General features: G+C 47.4%; 1 protein-coding gene across 18 annotated transcripts in view; it reads left to right on the top strand.

The window, feature by feature from the left end:
• The window catches only part of NPRL3 (NPR3 like, GATOR1 complex subunit), a 137,131-nt gene that overhangs the window by 82,518 nt on the left and 26,982 nt on the right, over positions 1-27,631 (top strand). For all 18 annotated transcript variants that reach the window (XM_075069408.1, XM_075069417.1, XM_075069421.1 and 15 more), the window contains 2 exons: positions 22,749-22,938; positions 27,178-27,370. In XM_075069408.1, coding sequence (XP_074925509.1) covers positions 22,749-22,938; positions 27,178-27,370 — 383 coding nt within the window. The remainder of the gene's footprint in view (positions 1-22,748; positions 22,939-27,177; positions 27,371-27,631) is intronic.

A 27,631-nucleotide genomic window follows, 5' to 3' on the forward strand; every position in this document is an offset into this window, starting at 1 on the left:
AACCCTTTACAGTAAAAGAAAATTAACCCTTACCTTACCTATCTACTTATGACACACCTCCATTGACACCTCAGTTTGGTATAGTTCCTCAGATTTGTCATTTAATAAGAGTGAGTCAGGTGTGGGAATTGCCCTTAAATTCTCTGCAGTGAAGACCAATGCAAAGAATTTATTTAGCTTCTCCTTACATTTAAGGTCAGTATTACCAAGTGGTTCATCTATATTCATCTCTTGGACCAGATCCTGTGCTCCACTTAGGAGTAAATCAAGAATTACCTCTCTCCTTGTGAGTTCCAGGACTAGCTGCTCCAAGAAGCAGTCATTTAAGATGTCAAGAAAATTTATCTCTGCATCCTGTCCTGAGATGGCACGTACCCAGTCAGTATAGGGATATTTGAAATCCCCCATGATTGAGTTTTCTTTCTTTAGCCTTTCTGATCTCCCTGAGCATTTCATAATCACCATCACTGTCCTAGTCAGGTGTGGAATATTCTTATTTTTGAAGCATGGAATTTCTATCCATAGAGATTCTATGGTACAATTTGAGCCATTTACTATTTTTACTCTGGCACTGTTTTGTTTTCTTTTATATATAGTGCCACCCGCCCCCCCAGCACACCTTACTCTGTCATTCCTACGTATTTTGTACCCTGATAGTATCGTGTCCCATTGATTATCATCGTTCCACCAAGATGATGTGATGCCTGTTATATCACTATCCTGATTTTAATATCAGGCACTTAAATTCACCCATCTTAATATTTAGACTTCTAGCATTTGTATACAAGCAGTTAGAAAATTTTTACTTTTTTGCCATCTGTCAATATGTGCTGTAATTGAATTAGACTCTTTTTCATTGGCCTGTGTCTCTTCAGTTCCTACCTGTACTGTATCAACTTCCATCTTTTCCTTCTTAATATGATATACAGAATCCCCCTTAACAGATCCTCCCCTAAGGCATTTCTCTGTCTGACCCGTGTACTCTTCTGCATCTGTCGGATATCCCCCAGCCCTTAGTTTAACAGCTCTTCTACAACTTTTTTTTATTTTACATACCAGCAGTCTGGTTCTGTTCTTGGGTTTGGAGCTATCCTTCCTCTATAGACTCCTCCTTTCCCCAAAAGTTCCCCAGTTCCTAATAAACCTAAATCCCTGTTCCCTACACCACTGTCACATCTATGTGTCCACGCACAGTATGAATTTTCAAAGGCTCAGATTCCAGTCATGAAAACTGGCTCTTGCTAGAATACTTGAATGTGCTTCCCAATGAGGGCTATTGCTGTCCCATATCTTAACTTCCTACATCTGGCTATTTCCAAAATGAGGGGAGAGGAATATGGGGGCCCCCATACTTCAAAGTGTCCGAGGGAGGTGTAAACCCCCCATAAATGGACACCCCTAGAATATCAAGTCCTTGAGGGAGATTTCTCCCCATTCCCAGGCAGGTGAGTGTATTTTCACCAGCTGGGTAAAAATCTCCCCTGTAGACATGTTGTCACTGGCCTCCTCCACTATAGTACATATTTTTAATAATTCACATTTCCATTACTCTTAGTTATTTGATCCTTCCAGGATAGGACCAGCTTGGCTCTGAAGAAGGTGCTGGGGGTAACTGAGGATGGCTAGCTGTTTCTCACTGAAGAAAAGATGCTTTTAATTTTTTATTCTGTTTTTTGTTGTTTTTTAACAAAGTGATTTCTAGGTGAAGCCTCCATTTTGCAGATGAACTGAATTAATTATGGATTGTACAATAGTGCAGTGTAAAATGGGCATGTGAGGGAATAGGAATTGAAGGGGGCTGCATGCGTTTGAGAGAATAGCACAAATAGAACTCAGTCAGATCTACAGTGCATCTGGAAGCCATTATGTGGCGAATCAAGGGCAGCTTTTGTTGTAGAGGATGTGGAAGTACCATTTATATGCAGATATAGTCAGTTATAGTAAATATAAAATGCATGTTTGCTGTGTGCTGGATTTAAAAATAATGTTTGCAAGAATTTAAAGAGAAATATTGGGTGAGTGCTGTTCCGTTAACTGAAGCAAAGGTCCAAAGCTAAGCCTGTCACCTGATGGTTGGAATGTTGATAAGTTCTAGAGCAGGGATCGGCAACCTGCGGCACGCGTGCCAACGATGGCACGCAAGCCAATTTTGAGCGGCACGCAGCCGCCTGCTGCGGTTCCGGCCCCCAGCCCCACTCAGCCCCCCTGCCCACCACTCTCCCCTGCTTCTTCCTCCAATGTGGTGCTTTCCTGCCCCTCCCTCTCTCTTTCTCTGCGCCAATCAGCTGATTGCCCTTGCGAGGGGGTGGGGGAAGAGCGGCAGCATGAACCCAGCTCCGTAGAGGAGGCAGAGAAAGGTAGGGATGGGGCCTTGGGGAAGGGGGTGGAACAGGGCACATCCCTTCCAGACCCCTTCCATGAGCCAAGCACCCCAGCCCTTTGCTCTGACTCCCCACACCCTCAGCCTTCTGCCCTGACCACCACACACACTCAGCCCTCTGTCCTACACCCCCCACACACTCAGTCTTCTGCCCTGCACACCCCCAGCCCTCTGCCCTGACCCCCCCCACACACTCAGCCTTCTGTCCTACACGCCCCTAGCCCTCTGCCCTGACCCCCCCACACTCAGCAGTCTGCCTTGCAACTCCCATACCCCCCAGCCCTCTGCCCTGACCTTTGAACCCCCCCCACACCCAGCCTTCTGCCCTCACACCCCGCAGCCCTGACCCCCACACACACACTCAGCTTTATGCCCTACAGCCCCCATGCGCCCCAGTCCTCTGCCCTGACCCTTGAACCCCCTCATACACCCAGCCTTCTGCCCTGTGCCCCCCAGCCCTCTGCCCTGAACTCCCCCCCACCCCAACACACACTCAGCCCTCTGCCCTGCACCCCCCCACACACATTCAGCCATCTGCCGTGCACCCCACCACACACCCAGCCCTTTGCCCTGACCCTTAACCCCCCCGACACCCAGCCTTCTGCCCTAACCCCCCCTCACACCCAGCCCTCTGCCCTGACCCCTGAACCTCCCCCACCCAGGTCTGGGGTCCCGGCCACAGGCCCTGCTCAGCCTGCTGCTGGCCTAGGTGAACAGAACCCCAGGCTGGCAGTGAGCTGAGCAGGCTGGCGGTGTAAGATCAGTACTTTAATTTAAATGATGCTTCTTAAACATTTTGAAAACCTTGTTTACTTTACATACAATAGTTTAGTTATATAATATAGACTTATAGAAAGAGACCTTCTAAAAAAGTTAAAATGTATTACTGGCACGTGAAATCTTAAATTAGAGTGAATAAATGAAGACTCGGCACAGCACTTCTGAAAGGTTACCAACCCCTGTTCTAGAGCAATGCACTGGTTTGATTTACAGTGATAGCAGAGACCTGAAGTATCTAATGGGGCTAAAATAAGGAAATATTTTAATGGTGGTTTTGGTTTTTTTGCTATAGTGTAGTGAATGTCCAGGCAGGCTCATTTAATTGGAGTAAAACCATTTATTTTTGCCAGTACAAATGCAGTACACCCTCACTATAACGAACCTGTTGGGACCCAAGCCTTTTGTTTGTTATAGCCAGGAGTTCATTATAGTGAAAGGACAATGAAAATGAATGGGCGGCGGAGCAGCAGACCTGCCAGTCCTGAGCAGCAGAGCAGTGGAGCTGCCAGTCCCATGTGGTGGAGTGGCAAAGCGGGATAAAAACTGCATGCATGTGCAACCTTCCTTTTTTTTTAAACATTACAGTACTGTACTGTAGTTGGGATACAGGTTGTTAATTATAATGAAGGGCGTTATAGCAGAGGTGTACTGTACGCTATCATCTTTCCTTTACTTTTGAACCAAAAGCTTCCCCAGTAGCTATTCTGTTTTTTCAAATGTAATCCTGAAGCGCGTGTGTGTCAGTTAGGTTAAATTAGACTAATTCTAGACTGGAGTAAGGAGAGACAATGTGCTCCACTGGCTATATTTTTAATTAAAACTGGAAAATATGTGACCAAACCAGGATTGGACCTTTCTGTCCACTTTGTCCCAGCCCCTAGCTAGTCGCAGTTTTCTTGACATTTTTCCTTTTTCATGGGAAAAACAGCTCTGGGGATCTGATCACAGGAAACAGGCTTCTAAAAATCCGTGTGTTAAATAAAGAATTTTACAAATGCTATAAAATTCTCCGTTTCCAGGAAGGCAAAGAATATTGAAGGGCTTAGTCTTGACCTTGCGGAGTTCAATGGGCTGTGTTCTGTATTGTGTCTCCAGATGGGGTGATGCATAAAGTCTTTGCTTTTCAGAACCACAATGTCTGTGTGCTTATTTGTCAATAAATACAATGCCCTGTATTGTTACCAGCTTCTTGCATACAGAGTGTCATACAGCCATACACGATGCTACACAGCTGGAGCTTGGCCTACAGCAGTGATGGGAAATGGCATCATAGGGATGGAGATGGGGGGGGGAAGGGGTGTTAAAATGTACTAGTGGAAACCATGTAAATGTTGTTGCAGATCAGATAACAGACTGGAAGGAGGCAGGGATGGGGGTGGGGATGAGGAGGCAGTGTGGAGGCAAGGATAGTGGGATATGCGGAGGAGGAGAGTAGAGTGAAGGAGCCATGAGAATAGGGTTAAAATTTAGATTTACTCATAGATTAAAACCAAGCAAAATGTTTCATCCTTGTATTTGCTGCATGGCTCCAGTTTTTCAGCCAAAGAAGGCTGGACATAACTCCCTACAGCACCAGCTGATGACTAAGCTTTATGAGCAGTCCCCCATGGCTAAACATGCCATTGCCTACTCAGCTGTCCAAGCTCTTTCTGGCATCAGGACAGAAGCCATCTGATTGGTAAGGTTTTGAGACCAGATGTGAAGATGAAGAGACTCTCATGGCTCAGAGGAAACCAGTGAGTTTCAGATCTAGATCAGGAAAAGTGGTAGGGAGGAATGCACCTTTGAGACAGCTCTATCTGGCATGTCCATTTCCTCTCCAAAGCAAAGAGATGCTCACTTGATGGAGAATGAGGCAGGAAGTTCATAATGGCCATGTTCAAATGAACTGTCTGCAGAGCCCAGTACCAAAATCTCAGCCAGGCCTCGTTTCTGAAATGGCTTGTGTAGTAATCTTCACCCTGGCACTAGCACCTGCTGCAGATGTGATGCAGCAGCCCAGAATGCTGTCCTGGGAGAGAGAGAGACTGCCAAGGAGAGGAAAAGGGAGGGAGGAGTTGGAACCTACCCAAAGGGGCAGCTGGAAAAAGCTGTTAGAGGCAAAGAAAAATCGAGATGCTGAGCTAGAGGATAAACGGGGGCCTGGGTCGAAAGCAAGGTGATAAAATAAAAGAACAGGAGAATAAAGGTATGGGACTGGGAAGTGAGGAGGAAAAAGAAAACAGGAAAGGTTTCAGGTCAGGACAAGCAGAAAAAAATAGACCTGGGTATGTGACCAGATGCTGTTAGAGAAGGATCGTGTGTGTGTTGGGGGGGAATATACACATTTACCAGAGGGTGAGTATTGAGAAAAAACTGAAACGAAATATAATTGGTGAAAGAGGGAATTGATCAAAAAGTGGCATTAGATGCAAACAGATCCTGGAAGTAGTAAAGAGAAGCACACCCACAAAGGACCTAAAGTACATGAACAGAGAGAGTGACTGTTGGAACATTTGTTGATGGAATACAGTTCAAAGGTGACTAATGGACAAGCAAGGGTCCCCTAGGTGAAGAAATCCCACTTGTGAATAAACATGGTGAAAAGAGGTACAGCCATAGGAATATCGAATCTGAGGAGCACTTCAGGCTGAAGAGAGGAAAAGAACAGGACACCAAGCTCCAAGAGTGGAGCTGGACTTACATCCAAGGAGAGGAAAATTGGATTCTTCTCTGAAGTGACACAGTATATTGTAGAGCAATCTCTTTTGTTCATAATAACAATGCATTTGGTATTAACTGTACAGCATGTAAAAGCTCGCAAAGATTAATGAGTTGGTATCTTGTAGTTTATTAGTATGCGTAGTCAGTCTTTAGTAATGGTCTATATTATTTATGCTCCTGGTACAGTTTTGGAGTTTTCCCTTAGAAAGTTCTAAAAATTTAAAATGATCCTTTTTGTCTTGGTTTTCCTCTGCCTCTCCTCATAGTTAGCATAACCTAGTCAGCTCACCACACTTGCTCTGCTATGTAAGTATTGATGTAAACTTGAGAGTAGCCCTCTGTATGATGCATAACACATGGAGAAATGTAACAAGGCTGCAAGGTTGACATGACACTTCAGGGCTGTTCAGATTGTGCATATCAGAAGTGACTGTAATGATTGTGTTTTTACTTAGTCTGTATTACTGATTAATATCCTCAGTTCAACAATCCTGTCTTCCTGCCTTGAAAGGGAAGCTGAAATCTCATTCAGATCTGACTTGAAAGGTGGTCAAATTTCATGGTAGCTTCTGTATTCCCTGTTGAAATACAACTTCTTATAGCTGTTTAGTGATTGACAAATGATATCCCTTGTGACCAAGTGAACTGAAATATGCCCAGTATCTTAGAAGAAGAAATCTATTAACTTTATTAAGGTCACCTGAAGAAGCTGCTACTTTTGTAGTCTGTAGGGCCACCAAACTGTTACCAAAGAGGGGAGGGCATTAACTACAGAATTTTGTTTTGATTCCTTGTCTCCAGTAGCTGCTTATTTATATTATTATGTTCACAATGTGCTGGGTGATGTCCAAACATAAGAACACTGGTTCCTGTCCCAGCTAGCTTTCTGAAATACAGTAACTTTCAGTGAGCTACATCATTCATCCTCAAGAAAAAGAGGAGATATTTCCTGTTAAGCAAACCCAAGCTAAAAGATCATTATAGTTGTCACAGCAGATACTCCATTCAGGTAATACTTTAATGTTGGCTCTTTTAAAATATTGGTTAGTATCTTGTTACTAACTGAGGCAAAAAGAGGGCACGTGCAGTGGCTGTGATGTGACACATGGCATTTGAGGTTTGAAATTTTTGTTCCCTTTAAACAGAATTCCTCTGAATACTTCCAAGGTCAAGATGAGGTGAAAGATTTCAAGGATGGGTGTGTGGTTTGGGTATACATACCTCCCCGCAGCCAGCCTGGCAAGAATGGTATTAAAAGCCTGCATGGAGAGAAAGGGTCCTACCCCATGAAACTGCTTGAGCTGTCAATCCTGGTCCTGCATCAAGAATTCATGAAGGGTTAGAAATAAGATCCAGGTGAAGGCATAGTCTGCCAGTGGGGCAACACAAAACCTCTCTCCACTCTGCCAAGGAGAGGAACTGGTTTGTGACACAGGCCAGGAAAGGATTCATATTTCCCTTCTAAAATAAGGGACGCACTCTGTTCCCCAGAGCACAAGGAGCTACACTGCACATCCAAAGACAAAAGGTATGTCTGCACTGCAGTTAGACACTGGCCTGTGCTAACTGACTCAGGCTTGCAGGGCTTGAGCTAAAGCGTTGTTTAATTGCAGTGTAGATGTTTGTGCTTGGGCTGCAGCCTGAGCTTGGGAACCCTCCCACCTCGCAGGGTGTCATAAACAGATAGTTAAGGGTTACTGTCTTTTACCTATAAAGGGTTAACAAGCTCAGTGAACCTGGCTGACACCTGACCAAAGGACCAATCGGGGGACAAGATACTTTCAAATCTTGGTGGAGGGAAGTCTTTGTTTTGTGCTGTTTGTTTTGTTCTTTGTGATTGCTCATATCCATTCCAGTTAGTTAGGTGTGCGCGCGCTGCGTGCATGTTCGTCGGAAGACTTTTTTACCCTAGCAACACTCGGCGGGTCGGCTGGGCACCCCCTGGAGTGGCGCCGCTGTGGCACCGGATATATACCCCAGCCGACCTGGCCACCCTTCAGTTCCTTCTTACCGCCCATGTCAGTCGTTGGAACAGTGGAGTGCGGCTCAGCTGACCTCCACCTCCCTAGCTGCTCATAGTTTCTCGTTGTTACTATGTACATAGTTGTTGTTCTTGTAAATATTTAGAATTAGTTGTAAGTTCTTAGTATAGTTAGTTTAGTACTAGTTAGCGGGACTCAGGGCGTAGCCCTTCCCCGCACCTGGTGCCGGTGCTCATGCCCGGCTCACCGGGCTTCAAGCAGTGCTCGGCCTGTCACAGGCCAATGCCAACAGGAGACCCACACGACTCCTGTTTGAAGTGCCTCGGAGAATCGCACTTAACAGCTAAGTGCTCTGTTTGCAAGGCTTTCAAGCCACGAACTAAAAGGAGCGGGACATCAGACTGAAACAGCTCCTCATGGAGGTGGCCCTGACACCGCCACCTTCAGCACCGAGCACTGGTCAGTCTGTGAGCAGAAGCGCCCCTACGGCACCGGATCGCACTGGTACGCCTAAAGACTCTCAGCACCGGCACCAGAGTCGGCTCCATGTCGCTCCCTCTCCCCAAGGTCGAAGAAGGCCAAGACTTCTGCTGCTTTGGCACCGCCCACACCACAGCCAGAGTGCGCCCAGATCGGACCACCCAGCGCCGATACCCGCCGCGGCACTGACTAAATCGGCACTGTTGATTCCGGTCCCACGAGGGCCGTCGAGTCCGGCGCCTGATAGCTCCCTGGCACGTACCGCGGTAGAGCTCACCATGCCATCCACGCCAGAGGCGTTTTCGGTGGCAAGAGACTTAATCGCCTTAACGAATTTGGCACTGCCTCTACCCCCGGCACCGCTGGTGTGGGTAATCCAATCTCTGGGCAAGCTGACCCTGACTAGACCACCGTCTGTCAGCTCAGCAGACCGGCACCGCTCAAGATCATGGTCCCGCAGATGCTCCCGGTCGAGACAACGCTCCCGCTGTCAACGCCTCTCGCAGTCCCGGCACCGTTCTCCTACATGGCACCGGTCAGACTCGTGGCACTGGTCAGACTCCCGCTCTCCACCTCACTATCCACGGCACCGCTCTAGTTCTCGGCACCGATCCAGGCACCGTACCTCTCGGAGCCGTTCACGCCGCAGGGACTTGAGATCTCGGTCGACCTCTCAGCACCGGTCTGGTCGCAGGTCCCGGTCTCGATCCCGGTACCGTTATGAATACTGACACTGGTCCCCGTTGAAGAGGGGAGCGAGATCCGTTGGAACCTCAGCCCAAGGTTTCTCTGCTCCTCCATGGCCATCCAGGCAGACGTCTGTGTCCTCTCGCGCGGACAGTTATTACGACCAGGACCAAGATATGGAGGTGCCTACCGGGGTCTTCCAGGAGGTCCGGTCTCAGGACCCGGGACCTCACCAGTGGTCCTTTTGGACACCCTGGGCGTACCATCAGGCCCAAGGTGCTCCATTGGTCCAGACCCGCTCCGCTTCCTCAGAGCATCAAGCTCCAGAGGCCACTATCAGCTGTCCCCCTCCAGCTGGGACAGAGGAAGAGATGATCCATCCATCAGGTTCCCCGGTACCGCTGGAGCAGGAATTGACCCATGAGCAAGAGGCCATTCAGGAGCCTCTCATCCCCTGCGTTTCATCCTCTTCCTCTCCAGATGAGGCAGTGGCAGGGACCTCATCATCAGGGCCCCCGCCGATAGACCTCAGAGCCCATCAGGATCTCCTTAGGAGGGTAGCGCTCAACATCAGCCTTCCAGTAGAGGAAGTCCTAGAGGTCGAGGACCCAGCTGTGAGCATCCTGTCAGCGGATGCCCCCACTAGGGTGGCTCTGCCTTTCATCAAGACCATCTAGGCCACTGCTGACACCCTATGGCAGTCCCCAGCCTCCATCCCCCCTATGGCAAAGAGAGTTGAGAGGAAATAGATGGTACCCTCCTGGGGGGTACGTATACCTATATGTCCATCCTCCTCCATCCTCATTAGTTGTCCAATTGGTCAACAAAAGGGAACGCCATGGCCAACAGGCGCCAGCTCCCAAATCAAAGGAGGCTAGGTGGATGGACCTACTGGGCCGCAAGGTGTATTTGGCAGGTGCACTTCAGCTCCGGGTGACCAATCAGCAGGCTCTCCTGAGCCGTTATAACTTCAGCACCTGGGCAGTGGTGGGTAGATTTACAGAACTACTACCCCCGGACTCTTGCCAGGAGTTTGCCGCATTCCTTGAAGAAGGTGGCTAGAACCTCCCTCCAGGCTTCTCTCGATGCGGCTGACTCGGCAGCAAGAACTCTGGCCTCAGGTATCACCATGGGGCATCTCATGGCTCCAGGTCTCAAACCTGCCACCCGAGCTCCAATACACCATCCAGAACTTACCCTTTGATGGCAAGGGTCTGTTCTCTGAAAGACCGACCCCAGGTTACAGAGTTAAGGACAATAGGGTCTTCATGCGCTCGTTGGACATGCATATGCCTGTGACCCAATGCAGACCCTTCCGGCCTCAACCCCACCAGCAGTACTTTGCGCCCTGGCACAGACAAGACTTCAACAGAAGGTGCGGGCGAGGTGCCCGTAGAGCCAGTCCGGGCCCCAAGGGGGTCAAAACCACGGCCCCCCAAAAGCACCTCTGGGGCCAAAGTCTACCTTTTGAAGGTATGCACGAGGACAGCTGTAAACGGGTTTGGGACTCACCACCTGGCGCCTCCTGCTGGTAACTCTGGGAATTAGCTCTGTCCAGAGGAGCACCCCCTCCTGGTGGTGTCCCGTCCGTTGTTCTGCCCTCTGTTGGTGTCTCTGGACCCGCGTTGCTCCTTGCTCGGCAGCGTCCCCTTCAAGGCCACTTCCCTCCGGCAGTGTCCCTTAGTCCATCTGCACCCCGTTCCGGGGATCGATAATCAGCAGTCCCACTCCAGCCTTCAGGTGTAAACTCTCGCCCTCAAAGTCTAATCCCTCTCAGCAGGGATCTGGCGTGGTCTATAATGGCCGCTCCCTACGGCCAGTGGCTGGATGTACTGCAAGGAGGAAAGGGGTGGGGGGGGGGGGACCCAGGCCCGCCCTCTACTCTGGGTCCCAGCTCAGGGACCCTCACCTCCCTCCAGCCTCTCTCGATGCGGCCGACTCGGCAGCAGAACTCTAGCCTCAGGTATCACCATGTGGTGTATCTCCTGGCTCCAGGTCTCCAACTGCCACCCGAGCTCCAGTACACCATCCAGGACTTACCCTTTGATGGCAGGCCTGCAGCCTGGCGGCTAGGGGCTAGAGCTTTCTAACCTCCCTGAGCCTGCCCAGCACTGCGCTGTCCGCGGTGCTAGTCTCCCCCCTGGAGACTGACCTTCTCCCATCAAAGGCCTGGGACAGACTGACTGCTCCTGCTCTGGGCAGCCTTTATATACATCTGAGCCTGGCCCTGATTGGCTCCCTATAAGCCCTTTTCTAATTGGCTCCCTGTCTGTGCAGGCCCCCTGGCCTGCCACAGCCCACTCTCACAGGGAGTGGGGCAGTCCACCCCACTACAATGGCGTACCAGTTTCAGGACAGGATCCTTCTCCTCCCTTCTCCAACCGTGTCCTACTTCCTCCCGGCGTGCTCCCGGTTGACCTCAGACATCTGGGTCCTATGCACGGTGAAACAAGGATACCACCTCCAATTTGTTTCAACCCCACCTTCCCACCCACCCAACCCAGTCCCTCTTCAGGGACCCCTCTCATGAGCAAGTCCTCTTACAAGAGGTGCAGTCTCTCTTTGCTGCAGGAGCAATAGAGGAGGTACCACCAGACGAGAAGGGAAAAGGGTTTTACTCCCGCTACTTTCTGATCGCCAAGTCCAAGAGAGGCCTCAGGCCTATCCTAGACCTGCGAGGCCTCAACAAGTTTATGGTTAAGTTGAAGTTCCGCATGGTCTCCCTGGGGACTATTATCCTGTCCTTGGATCCTGGAGACTGGTATGCCGCCCTCGACATGAAGGCAGATACATGTATTCCCGTATCTGGACGACTGGCTCATCAAAGGAACCTCCCAGACTCAGGTCAAACAACACGTAGACATAATCACGGACCTATTCTCCCAGTTGGGGCTGCTCCTCAGTGCGGAAAAGTCCACACTGGTTCCCACACAAAGGCTGGACTTCATAGGGGCAACCCTGGACTCCACTCGAGCCAGGGCCTATCTACCTCAGCCACGTTTCCAGATGATCATGGCGATCATTCGAGGTCTGCAGATCTCCCTGACCACCTCGGCTCACACATGTCCCGGCCTACTAGGCCACATGGCCGCCTGTACTTACGTGACCAAATATGCCAGGCTCCGCCTCCGGCCCCTTCAAACGTGGCTCAATTCAGTCTACCGTCTGGGCAGGGACCCAATAGAGGTTCTGGTGACCGTTCCCCCAAGCACCCTACGCTCCCTCGACTGGTGGCTAACTCCCTCTCTGGTGTGTGCAGGGCTACCATTCCATCCACCACAGCCCTCGCTGTCCCTGACGACAGATGCGTCATCTCTCGGTTGGGGGGCTCACCCCGGTCACCTTCGTACCCAGGGCCTTTGGTCATCGCAGGAGCTGACGCTCCACATAAACGTCTGAGAGCTGAGAGCAGTCCGCCTCGTGTGCCAGGCTTTCCAGCAACATCTTCACGGCCATTGTGTCTCAGTGTTTACAGACAACACAACAGCCATGTATTATATCAACAAACAGGGAGGGACTTGCTCTTCTCCCCTGTGTCAAGAGACCATTCGACTCTGGGACTTCTGCATAGCCCACTCAATAGACCTGGTAGCGTCCATTCTCCCAGGGGTTCGGAACACTCTGGCGGATCAGCTGAGCAGATCCTTCCTCTGTCACGAATGGTCGATAAGACCAGACGTTATTCATTCGATCTTCCAGAGGTGGGGTTTTCCCCTCGTAGACCTGTTCGCCTCTCGCACGAACAGGAAATGCCAAGCATTCTGCTCCTTCCAGGGTCTTTCACCGGGATCAATCAGACACATTCCTCATGTCGTGGAGGCACCACCTGCTCTATGCCTTCCCACCGTTCCTTCTGGTTCACAAGGTCCTAATAAAACTCTGCAGGGACAGACCGCATCTAATCCTGATTGCTCTGAACTGCGGCAAGCGTGGCACAGACAACACCTGGTAATCCACTTACTGCTCAAGCTTCCCATAGGCTGCCGCAGTTACCCTGTACTCCTCCAGACCTCCTAAAAACAGGACCATCGCAGTCTTTGCACCCAGACCTTGAGGGCGGCCATGTATTATATCAACAAACAGGGAGGGACTTGCTCTTCTCCCCTGTGTCAAGAGACCATTCGACTCTGGGACTTCTGCATAGCCCACTCAATAGACCTGGTAGCGTCCATTCTCCCAGGGGTTCGGAACACTCTGGCGGATCAGCTGAGCAGATCCTTCCTCTGTCACGAATGGTCGATAAGACCAGACGTTATTCATTCGATCTTCCAGAGGTGGGGTTTTCCCCTCGTAGACCTGTTCGCCTCTCGCACGAACAGGAAATGCCAAGCATTCTGCTCCTTCCAGGGTCTTTCACCGGGATCAATCAGACACATTCCTCATGTCGTGGAGGCACCACCTGCTCTATGCCTTCCCACCGTTCCTTCTGGTTCACAAGGTCCTAATAAAACTCTGCAGGGACAGACCGCATCTAATCCTGATTGCGCCAGCGTGGCCCAGACAACACTGGTACACCACACTGCTCAAGCTGTCCATGGCCAGCCCAGTTACCCTGTCACTCCTTCCAGACCTCATAACACAGGACCACGGCAGTCTTTGCCACCCAGACCTGCAGGGCCTTCACCTCACAGCATGGCTCCTGCACAGCTGAACAGATCGGAGTTACACTCCAGTACAGCATATTCTCCTAAGTTGCAGAAGGCCTTCCACTCGGTCAACGTACCTGGCCAAATAGAAACGTTTCTCCTGCTGGTGTACAACGCAGAATGTTACTCCCTCTGAGGTCTCGATCCCCACTGTTTTGGACTACCTCTGGTCTCTCAAGCAACAGGGCCTGGTGATATCTTCTCTGAGGGTGCACTTGGCGGCTATCTCCACATTCCATCCTGGAGAAAGTGGCCACTCCGTGTTTTCCCACCCCTTAGTCACTAGATTTCTTAAGGGCCTGGAGTGCCTCTACCCCCCAGTACGCCGCTCTGCCCCCACCTGGGACCTCAACTTAGTCCTAAGCAGACTTATGCATCCGCCATTTGAGCCATTGGCGACTTGCTCGCTCCTGTACCTGTTGTGGAAGACAGTCTTCCTAGTGGCCATTACATCGGCCAGAAGGGTCTCCGAACTTCGAGTGCTTACGCTGGACCCACTGTATACTGTCTTTCACAAGGACAAGGTACAGTTGCGACCTCATCTGGCGTTCCTCCCTAAGGTGCTGTCGGTCTTCCATACCAACCAGGACATTTTCCTCCCGGTCTTCTTTCCAAAGCCTCACTCCTCTTGGCGGGAGCAGCAGTTACACTCCTTAGATGTCCGTAGCGGACAAAGCCATTCCAGAAATCCGCCCAGCTATTCGTGGCAGTCGCTGAACGGATGAAAAGTCTACCAGTCTCCTCCCAGAGGATCTCCTCTTGGGTAACGGTGTGCATACGCACATGCTATGACCTGGCTCATGTCCCTTCGGGCCATCTCACTGTGCATTCTACCAGAGCTCAGGCTTCATCAGCCACCTTCCTGGCCCACGTGCCTATCCAGGAGATATGTCATGCAGCAACCTGGTCATTGGTCCACACCGTTGCTTCGCACTATGCTCTGGTCCAACAGTCTAGAGATGATGCAGCCTTTGGCTTAGCGGTTCTGCATGCTGCCACATCCCACTCCGACCCCTCCGCTTAGGTTAAGGCTTGGAGTCACCTAACTGATGGATATGAGCAATCACTCAAGAAGAAAAGACGGTTACTCACCTTTGTAATGTGTTCTTTGAGATGTGTTGCTCATATCCATTCAAACCCACCCTCTTCCCAGTCGGAGTAGCCGGCAAGAAGGACTGAAGGGTGGCGGGTGGCTGGGTATATATTGCCGCGTGCATAGAGGTTGCCCACTCCAGGGGGCACCCAGCGACCGCACGAGTGTTGTAGGGTAAAAAATGTCTTCCTGACGAACGTTGCACGCCGCGCGTGCACCTCTAGACTAACTGGAATGGAATGAAGCAACACTCCGAAGAAAACAGTTAAAAGGTGAGTAACATCTTTTCTTTGTTCACTTTTGGGGCCTAGAAGGACCAGACGTGCAACCAGATCAGTGTTCTCTCGGCGTAACCGGGAGGAGAAGTCTAAGAGAGGGAAAGGAGGGGGAATGGTTTATTTCCCTTTGTTTTAAGACCCAAGGCGTTTGGGTCTTGGGTCCCCCAGGGAAGATCTTGGGGGGACAGGGAGTGTACCAGACACTGGAATTTCTGGTTGGTGGCAGCACTATCAGATCTAAGCTAGGAATTAAGCTTAGAAGGGTACATGCAGGTCCCCACTGTTTGGATGCTAAAGTTCAAAGTGGGAATAATACCTTGACACAGGGTTCTAGAGCCCGGGCTCCAGCCTGATCCTGAATATGTACACCACAATTCAACAGCCCCTTAGCCTGAGCCCAAGTCAGCAGGAATGGGCCAGCCACAGGTTTTTAATTGCGGTGTAGACATACCCAAAGGGCCTGCTTTAATTAGATCTGAAACAAGGGACTGCTTTTTCTGTCCAAAGTCAGGTAAACAGTGTTGTGATGAGAAGATACAGGCACTGGCCTATGTCATGCCCAGAAATCTGATAAATCTTGCTGACATCTGAAAGTGCCCCCAACAGCTTAATAATTCCCACCGTAAGAGTGTGACAGAAGGGGCAGGAGGAAGATTACTTTAGCAGTAGTGTTTCAGATGGGTTGGATGGAGTCAAAGGAAGAGGAATGTGACTGGGAGTTGTGTATAGATATGTGTGCAGAATTTGGCTCATGGTTTGGAAATGTATGCTAATGTGTCTGTGCAAAGCTTGATCCTGCCTATGCGAATGTCTCAGATGTCTAGACATGTAAGTGTTAGGTACATGGAATCTGGTAAAAAGAAGTGTGTGTGGGTCTGTCCATCTCTAAAGACCGTGTGGCTGCATAACACTTCATGCAACTAAAATAAATTTTGGGGTGGCAGCTTTATTAACAAAACAAGATATGCTGACTACTTTTTTGGCAAAAGTTTTCAAAAGAAGATAGACTTGTGTGAAATGCACATATTGATCTATATTGCATGAGAGAGAGACTGTTAATGACTCTGGAGGGAGCGCTAGCATCTTGACATAATTGTTAAGTGAAATTTCTTGTAGGTTTTTCAGTTGTTGACAAAGTCGATCTATAATGTATGGTACATACAGTATTCATATGTTGTACACCTTTGAGTTGTGTTTCTCTCTCTGTTCTCTGAGTAGATTATTGTATAATTAAAATTAATAACACAGATTTTCTTACAAAGAGGTGTTTGAGGGAGATCTCCAAATTATGTGTCCAGCAGCCCCAAGAGGCAGGAATTCCTGAAGAGACATTGGGTGTGTGCCAGGCAGCAAAAGGCATGTGTGCTGTGGGGCTTGGTAGAAGACAAGGCCGGGAAGGTTGAGCCAGGCTGAAGTTTGCTCAGCTTTTAGAAAAAATGGGAATGAGAATTGTGTGGGCCGAAAAGTTTCATTTGGGGGCTCTTACTGAGGTTTGGCCCATTTACCATAAAGATTAATACAGCAGATTTAGTTTCCTTCAGAGGATCTGAGCTCATTCTGCCTGTGTTTCTCACCAAAACACTGCTGGTTGCTATGAAGTCCTTGAGCAGCTTTTGTCAGTGAATCAATGTGTTCAATACCTGCTAGTTAATACTTGGGGGCCTGCAATATTTTGTGAAATGAAAAGGCTGTTCATGTGAGAGTCAGCCAGGAAGATGATGCATTCTCCAAACCCTCTGGAAACAGGTCACCCACAAGTCCACAAATAGTTCTTTCTCACCCTGTGTCTGGTGCTTTCAGCATCAGTTGGGGGATGTTCTATACTTTTTTTTTTGGTTGCTGTGACACAAAGAATGTGTTTGCACTAGGAAGGTGGGGCTGAATTGACCACATGCTAGTGAACATTTCAATAATTAAAGCTATATTAAGGTTAAAATAGCTCAAGACAAAAGAAGATCTTGAAAAAATCAAGGTAATTCAAGGAACTATAAAAGCAGACTTCACTGTCTAGCCAGTGGAACTTGCCAGGTGTGAGATGACTCAAACTAACCCTCCCCCATTGCCTGAGAAGCAGCTAGCCCAAGAGCCTCATGGCCAGATTTTTAAAGTTGTTTAGGTCCTAGTAGGATTTTCAGACACTCCCAGGTTCCTGTCTCCCATTGATTTCAGTGGGGGATAGGAATCTTGGTATTTCTGAAAATCTCACTGTGTGGCTACTTTGTATCTTATGATGCATAAATACCCTTAAAAATCTGGTTCTCTATTCTGTACAATGGACTCTTAATGACAGATGTTCTATCCGTCTAGGTTCTTGTATTGCCCTCTAATACCCTAGTATCTGAGCACCTCACAATATCTAATGTATTTATCCTCACAACACCTCTGTGATGCTAGACTATACCATTGTCCCCATGTTACAGATGAGGAACTGAAGCACAGAGAGATCAGTGGCTTGCACAAGGTCACACATGAGCCCAGAATTGCAGCCAGGTCTCCAGAGTCCCAGGCTAGTGTCCTAACCACTGGGCCATCTTCCTCTACTATGTCCACATGTACTCACACCATGAAAATGGCAAGGGGGTCTACCCTCCCCCTTCTCTTTGAGTAGGCTGGGTTCAGATGAGCTGGGATGTTTCCTAGAAGAGCTTGGGTTCAACTGCTATCTTCCTGTGCTGGGAGCCTTTTTTGTGACCACTGATCTACGATAAAAGCTGTGCAGTGAACTCAGGCACCTACAGTTAAGGAACAAATTGCTACTAGAAGAATACTTACATAGTAAACATGCATTGCTGTTGAGATATTTTAATTTAAATATGGGGTGTATGTCTATAGATCCATTTCCAATAAAGCACTGTAATTTATTGTAATGCAAAGCATTACATTAAAGTCTTCAGCCTGCCTTCAGAATTACTTTAAAAAAAAACCCACCCTGTATTCTGTCCTGTAGAAGATCTAAAGTGCCTTGAACTTTGCTATCACGTTGACCTACTAGAACTGTACGCTGATTTTGTAGGTTTATGCTCCAGGGCATATTCTTATACCTGTTCCACTAAATGTTTTCCAAAATACATGCTGTGCTGGATTCTTAAATCTTTGGTCATTGCTCTTAGCTTGAGTTCAGGAAGAGTGCTGTCTAAGTTTAATAATTCTTCCATAGATTTTAAGGCCAGGAGAGACCTTTCTGATCATGTGAGCACAGGCCATACATTTTCGCCTGGAAATTTCTGCGCCAGGCCCATAACTTCTGGTATCTTTAAATTGACTGGATGTTTGTTTTCAAAAGTGATGGAGAAGCCACCATCTCTCAAGGTAAATTGTTTCTAGGTAGCTTAATTACCCTCACCGTTTAAATTTATCTCTTAGATATGCCAAATAGATTGCGATTCCTAAATCTTATTGCCAGGCACGTTTGCCAGACCTCAGATCGTTTTCTGAACCCTCTCCATATTTTCAACATCCTTTTTCCAGTGTGGACACCGGAACTGGACACAGTATCCAGTAATAGTAGCATCAATGCCATGTACAGAGGTAATGCCACCGACTTATGCCTGGTCAGTATTCACCTGCCTCTAGCAATAGATCTGCATTGTTGGGTCTAGAAGGTTATTGAGCCCTGACCTCTAGCCCCACCCCTCTAGCACCTACCAGAGTCAGATACTTTCTGATTGCAAAAGGTAGTCCTCCCTGTGGGAGTCTGTCGTCTTGGCCGCCTCAGTTGTGCTGAGTCACCAGACTTTCTCTGTGGCTTTCCAAGAAAGTCTGGGCCAAAATCTGACTACTTCGGTCAAATTAATCTCTTTTCTATAGTTATTCTTTCTTGTTGGCATTTGAACAGGAAATAGAATGTTAGTTGTTTAACTGATCTCAAGATTGATGGCATTATGCTGAGGCCTCCAAGACTAATGTTTGTCTGAGGTTTATTTTATCCCTCAGAGTTAATGGTGATCCAACCCTATTTTATAGCTGTCTGTTCCAATGTATATATAATTTTCTCCTTTTAGCTGGAAGGACCAGGACTGCAGTAGATGCTAGGGTTGCTGTGACCATAGCATGAGGAAGGCAGGGATTTCCTTGCTGGAATGCCTCAGTCTGTTTTGGAGCTACGGGATTCCTTTGTCTGCTCTCACATTTGGAATAGGGACAAGTTCATCTTAGAGGGTCAGTTTGTCTACTCAAAAGCTTAGTTTGTTGCAAGCTGGGATATAAACCTACCTCACTAGCCTGCCATGTACTAAACATCTGTGTGGACCCTACTGCCACACACTCGAAGTTCCCTAGTGCACTTTGATATACATTTGTTTCAAAGAGGGGTATATCAAAGTGTAGTAGGGAACTTTTAGGGCATAGCAATGGGGTCCAGCTAGACCCTTAGTGTACTATGTAGACAAGCCCTAGTCCACACCAGGGGGTGTAAATTTCTAATGCACACCAGCACGTTGCTAACTGAAAGTTCTTCTTCAAGTTACTGTTTCTATGGGTGCTCCACCACAGGATGTGCCCACACCATTGCACTGTCAATCAGAGATTATAGTCAGCAGTGCCTGCAGGTCTAGGCCTATGGTTCATCCTCAGCACAGAGCGATTACTAATACCATGTTCTTGCCTTCTGGTTTTTCAACTGCCCCAAGAGTCTTTACAAAGCTCCTCTTTGTCATCACAGCTCACTTATGTCAACAGAATAAGTTTTCCCCCTCTCTGGACAATCAGCTCCTTAAGGGTCGCTCCTTCCTCAAGGTCCAGTCAGCAACCAACAAGGCCTTGTTTCATTCCCCAGACCTTCCTCTGAACATGGACATGTCTACCCTAACACTGGTACAGTGCGTAGACTTTATCAGAGTCGCTCTGGACGCCTCAACAGTCAGAGCTACCTACCTGCAGACAGATTCCCTGCAATGACCTACCTGTGGACAGGTTCACTACAGTCTCATCTCCACACTGCAGCAGAGCCCACAATCTAAAGCATACGTCCGAGAGTTCTCAACTCTCTGTTGGTGGAAGGATCCTCTCAAGGTCTGTGTGAAGGTTCTGTTTTTGCATCTACCCCCTTCAAGGGTGATCACTGTGGATTCATCCCTGCTGGCTAGAGGAGAGCCCAATCTCCAGCCCAGGGCAAATGGTCTCCCCCAGGAACATCCCTCCACATCAACATTTCTTGAACTCAGGGCAGTTTGCCTCACATGCCAGTACTTCCTTCGCAACATCAAGGGCCTCTCAGTCAAGGTAATGTTGGACAACAGAGTAATAATGTACTAGATAAATGGTCAAGGGGAAGCAAGATCTCAGTCCTTATGTACAGAATCACTAAAACTGTGGAGCTGGTACATATTCCATCCATACACACCTCTGTGGTCTACTTGCCATGCCTGCAAAACACTGCAGCGGATTCCTTGAGCAGGTACTTCCACCAGGACCATAAGTGGGAACTCAGTCTTTCAGAATATTTACCAGTCCTAGGGTCTTCTGCAAGTGGATCTCTTTGCAACAGCATCCGATGCAAAGTGCCAACACCTCACCTTGAGGAGGGGGTATGCTTTCTTCTCCATAGGGGATGCTCTCCTAGTGCTTTTCTAGTGCCATTATGGCTGAGGCAAGTGGTGTGGTTCCTGGATCTGCTTTGCCTCTCCCTACTAACTCCTATAGGCCTTCCTCTCCCAGTGGATCTCCTGACACTGTAGGCATAACTCATCCCAATCTCTGCATGTCAGGTCCTGGCTCCTTGATGGTTCCTGGACACAGAATTGGGCAGCTCTCCTGAAGGTCAGTCTGTACTCTTGAAGAGCAGGAAACCTGCCAGGAGAAAACTGCAGAAGTGGAGGTATTTCCACGTCTGGTGTACTCATTGATCTGTGTCTGCCTCTGAATTTCTCGTCATGGAAGTTGTTGATTAACTGTTGGATTTAAAAACACAAGGTTGTCCCTGAGCTCTGTTAGGGTTCACGGGGCAGCAATTACAGCCTTTCTTCCACCAGTGGAAGGATTTATGGTCTTTGCTTACCCTACCATAGTCATGTTCCTCAAGGGTTTGTTGTATCTGTTTCCTCATGTCAAGGACTCCATGCCACCCTAGGATCTTCATCTGGTTCTCAGTGTTTTAAAGAACTCATGGGTAACTGTTTACTTCTCCACCTGGCCTTCAAGACTTTATTCCAGTTAGCCATAACCTCAGCCAGAAAGGTAGGAGAGCTAGGGGCGCTCATGGCAAACCCTCTTTATACTACCTTTTACTGTGACAAGATGGCCTTATGCCTTGTTTCCTGCCTCACATCTCTTCAGAATTCCACATCAATCAGTATATTAGTCTACCAGTATTTTACCCCCACACTTTATTCCTTGAGGGAGGAGTCTGTCCTCCATTCTCTGGATGCAAGAAGGGTCCCTTGCCTTCCACTTCAACAGAATAAAACCTTTCAGGGTTTCCAGTAGGCTTTTTATCACCTTTGCCAAGAGTGTGAAGGAACAGCCAGTTTCCACTCAGACTACTGAAGTGGATTTCTGGGTACATTCTAGCTTGTTGCAAAGCTGCTGGAGTGCATCCCCCACCTTGAATGACTGCCCATTCCACCGAGGCTGGTCCAGCTCTTTAGCCATTCTTAAGTTCATACTCACATTGTGGACATCTGCAGCAACCTGATCCTACAACCACATGTTTGCCAGGCACTGTGATATCTTAGTTGCCTCTAGATATGGCCTTTTGTCATGCTGTCCTCAGAACTGTGCTGGATCTGACTCCTCAGCTCCTGCCACCATGTTGCTTTACTGCTTGGGAGTGGAGCACCCTGAGGGACAATAACTTGAAAAGGAGAAGTTACTTACCTGTATAGTAACTTGAATACTTTGAGATGTATTATCCCTATGGGTGCTTCGCCTTCCACCTTCCTTCCACTCTGCTGCAGAATCTTCTGGGCTATGTAGTTGAGAAGGAACTGGAGTGGCTGCAGGTCTACATCTCCCTGTATGCCCTCACACTGGAGCACAAAGAAGTATGATGCATAGGCACAGACCCGTGGGCACTGCTGACTAAAATCTTTGCTCAAGAGTGCATAGCATGTGCACATCATACAGGGGAGCACCTATAAGAACAAAACAGCTCAAAGAACTCATTATTGTTCTGGTAAATAACCTCTCTTTCCTTAGTGCATGTTAATATAGTACTGCTTGAAATGGGACTACATTAATACGCATTAGCAAGGTCCACATAGGCCAGTTAGTGCGCAACATGCTCATGTGTATTAGAATTTACACCCCTCTGATACAAACTAACGTAGCATGTAGTCAGGCCCTTAGTGCATGGCAGGCTAGTGCAGCACAGACTTATACCCCACTTGCTGTGAACTAAACGTGCGAAGACAAGTCTGAGTCTGTCAGAGTCTCACGGTCAGCAGCAGTTCAGTAACACTGCTCAGAGATATGCCTCACATATCCATGAATATTTGGTTTCTCTGTACAAACATACTAGCTTAGTGGCCTGGCAAAAGACATAGACTCTTTTGTTTTATTGGAGATGTGAACAAAATGCATTGGAGTAGGGTTCCAAGAACCCAGGGCATGTTTTCAAGTGCTCAACCAAGTGCTAAGGGGAGAACCTGCTTCTGTGTTTGAGCATTTCTTTAGTGTGCATCCCCACAGGGCCTTAGAGTGCCTTGTGCATTGTCTCCCTCTTGCTTTTGAACTGTACTGTGCTCTGAGTGCTTGCCTGAAATGCTTGCTTTTGCTTTGCAGACTCAGCTCATACAGATGGTAATATGGATGCTCCAGCATCGCCTTCTCATCCAGCTCCACACGTATGTCTGTCTGATGGTGCCCCCGAATGAGGAAGATTTCCGAGCTCAAGATGAAGACATGCCCTTCACTGCCAGAGTTGGAGGCAGAAGTTTAAGCACTCCCAATGCTCTCAGCTTTGGCTCCCCAAGTATGAATACACTTTTTTTTTTCTTTTTCTATTGTAAACAAGTCTGTATTGGCTTTTAGAGATTAACATAAGCCATATCTAGAGTAGGAGAGTAGGTAGTGTTTTGTAATGTGATAGTCAATGTGCCTTAGCTAACATGATTTTAAACAGACTTTGCAGTAAGTCTAGGTAGGGCAAGTCATATTTAACAGTGTGTTAGCTGATCAAGGTTAGCCCTGAGGTGGAGAACCAGGAATTGGTGAACGTCTTGGCAGCCATTAAAGCTCTCTTATCAAATGCCTGCAGGCCATTCTAGTCACCCAGTTCTTGTTCACCCTCTTCCTATCTGTTTAGTCCTGACTGTCTCTTCCCATTCATTCTGTCAAGAAGTCCTTTTATGCATCCTTTCCAAGTGACCCAGGTGTTCTTCCAGAGAGACCGTTGGTATCTCCATAGACGTCCATAATTGGAAACAGAATAGGGGGAGTTTTAAACAAAATGCTTGTGAGAAAACATGCTCCAAACAGCAGTGGAATCGTTGGGTTATAGGCGATGTCTTTAAGGAAACATACACAGATACTGTGGCTGACAAACGTTTACCATTGCCAACTCCCTCTCTTCTCACTTGACTCCCCCAGCTCCTACTATTGCCATGCTCTGAAGTCAGCTCTGGGAGAGTATTCTAACCAAAGCCAAAATGTGGTGCTGAAGTCCCAGATTGCTCAAAAACCTTGTCAAGGAAACTGAAGTGTGAGTCGCCAGCTGCCTGTATCCTGCGGCATTCCCAGAAGCATGGTGGTTAATTATGGGGCATTCTGCAGGACATGATTTCAATAAGGAAAATGAATTAGAGCTGAGGTTTTGGAGCCTAAAAATTGTTCTTGGCTCTTGAGATTAAACATATCCAGGAAACCTTTCCTATTGGTAAAATAGAATGAACCAAGTTCAGGCTTATCAGGCTTAATGCTGTGACAGAGCATACAATTTCAACAGGGATGCGTGGTAGACTCACAAGAAATAGCTCATATTCTCAAAATTAGCTTCAGTCAGACTACATTCCATTGAGTAAAATACCAAGGAGTGTGTATGCACACATGCCAAGTTCTGTTCCTTGGGAGAGTGAATGTCAGTAGTAAGGTCTTGGTGCGGGAGCATTGTACTGTTACCTTTGTCACAGAGCCCCCGCATATTTGTCGTCAGCATCTAGTGCACGAGTTTGTGGAATCTCATATATGTTTGCTCCAAAGCTGCCATGCCTTCTCCTGCCAGTGTCTTCACTCTTCAGTTGAGAATTTAGCCTGGGTAAGGGGTTTTGTAATATTAAAAATCCATAAAATCAAAGGGAATTAAAACCACAAAAGCTAGTTAAATTGCTGTCAGCCATTTGATCTTATTTTAAGGTCAAACTCAGATTTTTCAATCTCTACATGGGGTCTCCGTGCAGTGCATGCTGTGAGTTCGCTGTCATAGCTATGCCTAGTCAGAAGAGCTAAAGGGGGAAGTGAGGTTAATTTTGCATTTCCTTGTTCAGTAATTTTAAATGGGATTCATAACTGTCCTTTTAACCTGATGCTTTGAGGTTTAATTGATAAATTTCGAGTCTATTAATTCATAAATCTCTTATGATTGCTTAGTGCCTTTTTATTTACCTGCTTAAAGCAGGGTTTCCCAAACTTGGGACGCCGTTTGTTTAGGGAAAGCCCCTGGCGGGCCGGGCTGGTTTGTTTACCTGCCGCATCCACAGGTCCGACGGATCACGGCTCCCACTGGCCACGGTTCACTGCTCCAGGCCAATGGGAGCTGTAATCAGTGAACTGTGGCCAGTGGGAGCCGCGATCGGCCGGACCTGCGGACACGGCAGGTAGCTAAACCGGCTTGGCCCGCCAGGGGCTTTCCCTAAACAAGCAGCGTCCCAAGTTTGGGAAACAATGGCTTAAAGGTAATTGCAAATGAAACGAATGGGAATCTGCCCCTGTTTTATCTCTGTGCTGGATAAAGAAGATCTGGATGGAAGGGATCTTTAAAGGGTTTGTGTGTGTGTGTGTGTGTGTGTTTTTTTAACCTTTTAAGTACCAGGAATGTCTGGTCTTTCTTTGACATTTAGTATGGATTGGCTGTCAGTTGAAGGGATTTCATGGATTCTGTGGCCAGATGGGACTATTTGTGATTATCTAGTCTGACCTTCTGTATAACACTGGTCATAGAACTTCTCTAAAATAATCCCTAGAGCAGATCTTTTAGAAAAACATCCCATCTTTATTTTAAAATGGTCAGTGATGGAGACTCTACCACGACCCTTGGTAAAAACATTCCAATGGTTAAATATTCTCACTGTTAAAAATTTGTGTGTTCTTTCCAGTCTGAACTTGTCCAGCTTCAACTTCCAGCCATTGGATTGTGTTGTAGCTTTCTCTGGGTTGGGATAATTAATGGATCTTATCAAAAATGACTTCATTCAAGCGTTGGAATTAAATAGCTGTTAAACTTAACCAAGGCAGAGATTTAAACAGTCTGAATAAATATAGTTTCTTAGGTTTGACTTGCATGGCTTGTTTAATGCCATAATCCTGGTTCTTCAGTTATCAGTAGTCATCTGGGAAAAACAAAAGGTAGCAAGTGAATTTTTAGTGTGGGGGTAGGAGGAAGTTTTGAGACTTTCTTTGTGCCTTTTTTTCCCTTTTATAATGATGGATAAACTCAGTTTTTCTTTTTTGTTTGCTAGGCATCTGTTGTATTTATAACTCCTCCCAGCAGGTAGTTCTGTGATTGCAGTATAGCTTCCTTGACCACCTCTTCTGCCTGTATCTACCCTCCCACCTGCTCTGCTTTTCTCATTGTCACTTCATGTTGTTTAAACTAGAGCAGTCTGGGAGTTTTCTGCCCAAGTTTTTCAGGGAACATGTGGTTTCTCCAGAATTGAAATTTTCCACAGGAGAAATGTTGATTTTGTTGAAATGTTCCTATTTTCCACCAGGGAAATCAAAACAAAATGTTTCATTCTGTTTAACATTAATCTCTGTGTCTGCCTAAGCCATCACAGTGCCCCATGAGAGTAGTTCACATACCTCATGTCCCCAAATCTCCTTATGGACTGATCTCTCTGCATCATGATCATGGGAGGCTTAGTCTGGGGCTTGGAAGCCTGGCCCTTAGGGGAAAATGGGGGCATGAGGCACTAGCTCTGGGGTTGTCCCAATGCTAAAGAAGGAATGCAAACCCTGTCCCAGCAGTTCCCATTCGTAACTTCCCAATGCCAGTGCCAGCACTGTTTATTATTTGTAGTCTTGTGTATTTATTTCCCACTCCTCCACATGTTGTTGTTTCATCTTCTTTACTATACATCACCAGTTTATAAAGCTCATTAGATATGTTGTTTCTGCTTCTGTATTTAATCACTCTCACAGTCATATCAGATCATAAGAATGGCTCTACTGGGTCAGACCAATGGTCCATCTAGCCTAGTATCATGTCTTCTGACAGTGGCCAGTGCCAGGTGCTTCAGAGGAATGAACAGAACAGGGTAATTACAGATTGATCCATCCACTGTCATCTGGTCCCAGCTTTTGTCAGCCAGAGGTGTAGGGGTACCCACAGCTTGGGGTTGCATCCCTGACCCTCTTGGCTAATAGCTATTCCTCCATGAACTTACCTCCTTTTTTTAAACCTGGTTACTCTTTTGGTCGTCACAACATCCCCTGGCAACAAGTTCCATACATTGACTGTATATTGTGTGAAGTATTTCCTTATGTTTGTTTTAAATGTGCTGCCTGTTAATTTTATTGGGTGACCCCTAGTTCTTGTGTTGTGTAAAGGAGTAAATAACACTTTGCTATTCACTTTCTCTGCACCATTCATGAGTTTGTAGACTTCTCATCTCCCCCCTAGATCATAGTTTCAGTTTCTGGGAATAAAACTTACCTCCTAGGCAGCATGCCTTGGATGCATTTGCAAGGAGTCCGCCATCTGGCCAGGAAATGTGTGGATAGCTGTGCAGTCCCCATTTTCAAGAAAATCCTGATGTCCCAATAATATTTTGTATGTTGCTCCAAATTACCCATCACTTGTCTGCAAACTCAACAAATTGGCCAAGAGAACCAAATTTCCTGTCCTCATCTAATTGTTTGCCGGCAGTTCCCATGTCATTTTTCCAAGCCCCCTTTCTTTGCTACACTAAGCTGATTAGTTTGCTTGGAAGGAGGGGGCAGAAGGAGCCTGCTAGTTTGCACTCTTCACAGCAGCATATTATTTCTGATTTTACAGCCAGTAGTGATGATATGACTCTCACAAGCCCTAGTATGGATAATTCCAGTGCTGAGCTGATTCCTGGTGGTGACTCTCCATTGAATAAACGGATGACTGAGAACCTGCTAGCCAGCTTGTCTGAACACGAGCGGGAAGCTATCCTCAATGTCCCTGCTGCACAGAATCCAGAGGATCTACGCATGTTTGCAAGGTAGGGAGAATGTAACCTCCTTTCTTATTCCCCCTTTGCAATTCATCTCTGCATTAGCACTGTAGGGAGGGCGAGTGAGGGAGCATCTTGGAAGATTACATTTCTGGCTCTTATTCCCACGGCGACCTCTTCACCAGTGCTTGTTGGTGTCTGAGGCCACGTCTACACTACGGGATAATATCGAATTAGCTAAAATCGGTTTTATAAAACTGATATTATAAATTCGATTTCATGCGGCCACACTAGGCACAGTAATTCGGC

This window comes from Chelonoidis abingdonii, chromosome 9 (assembly GCF_003597395.2).
Source record: "Chelonoidis abingdonii isolate Lonesome George chromosome 9, CheloAbing_2.0, whole genome shotgun sequence".
NCBI lineage: Eukaryota > Metazoa > Chordata > Testudines > Testudinidae > Chelonoidis > Chelonoidis abingdonii.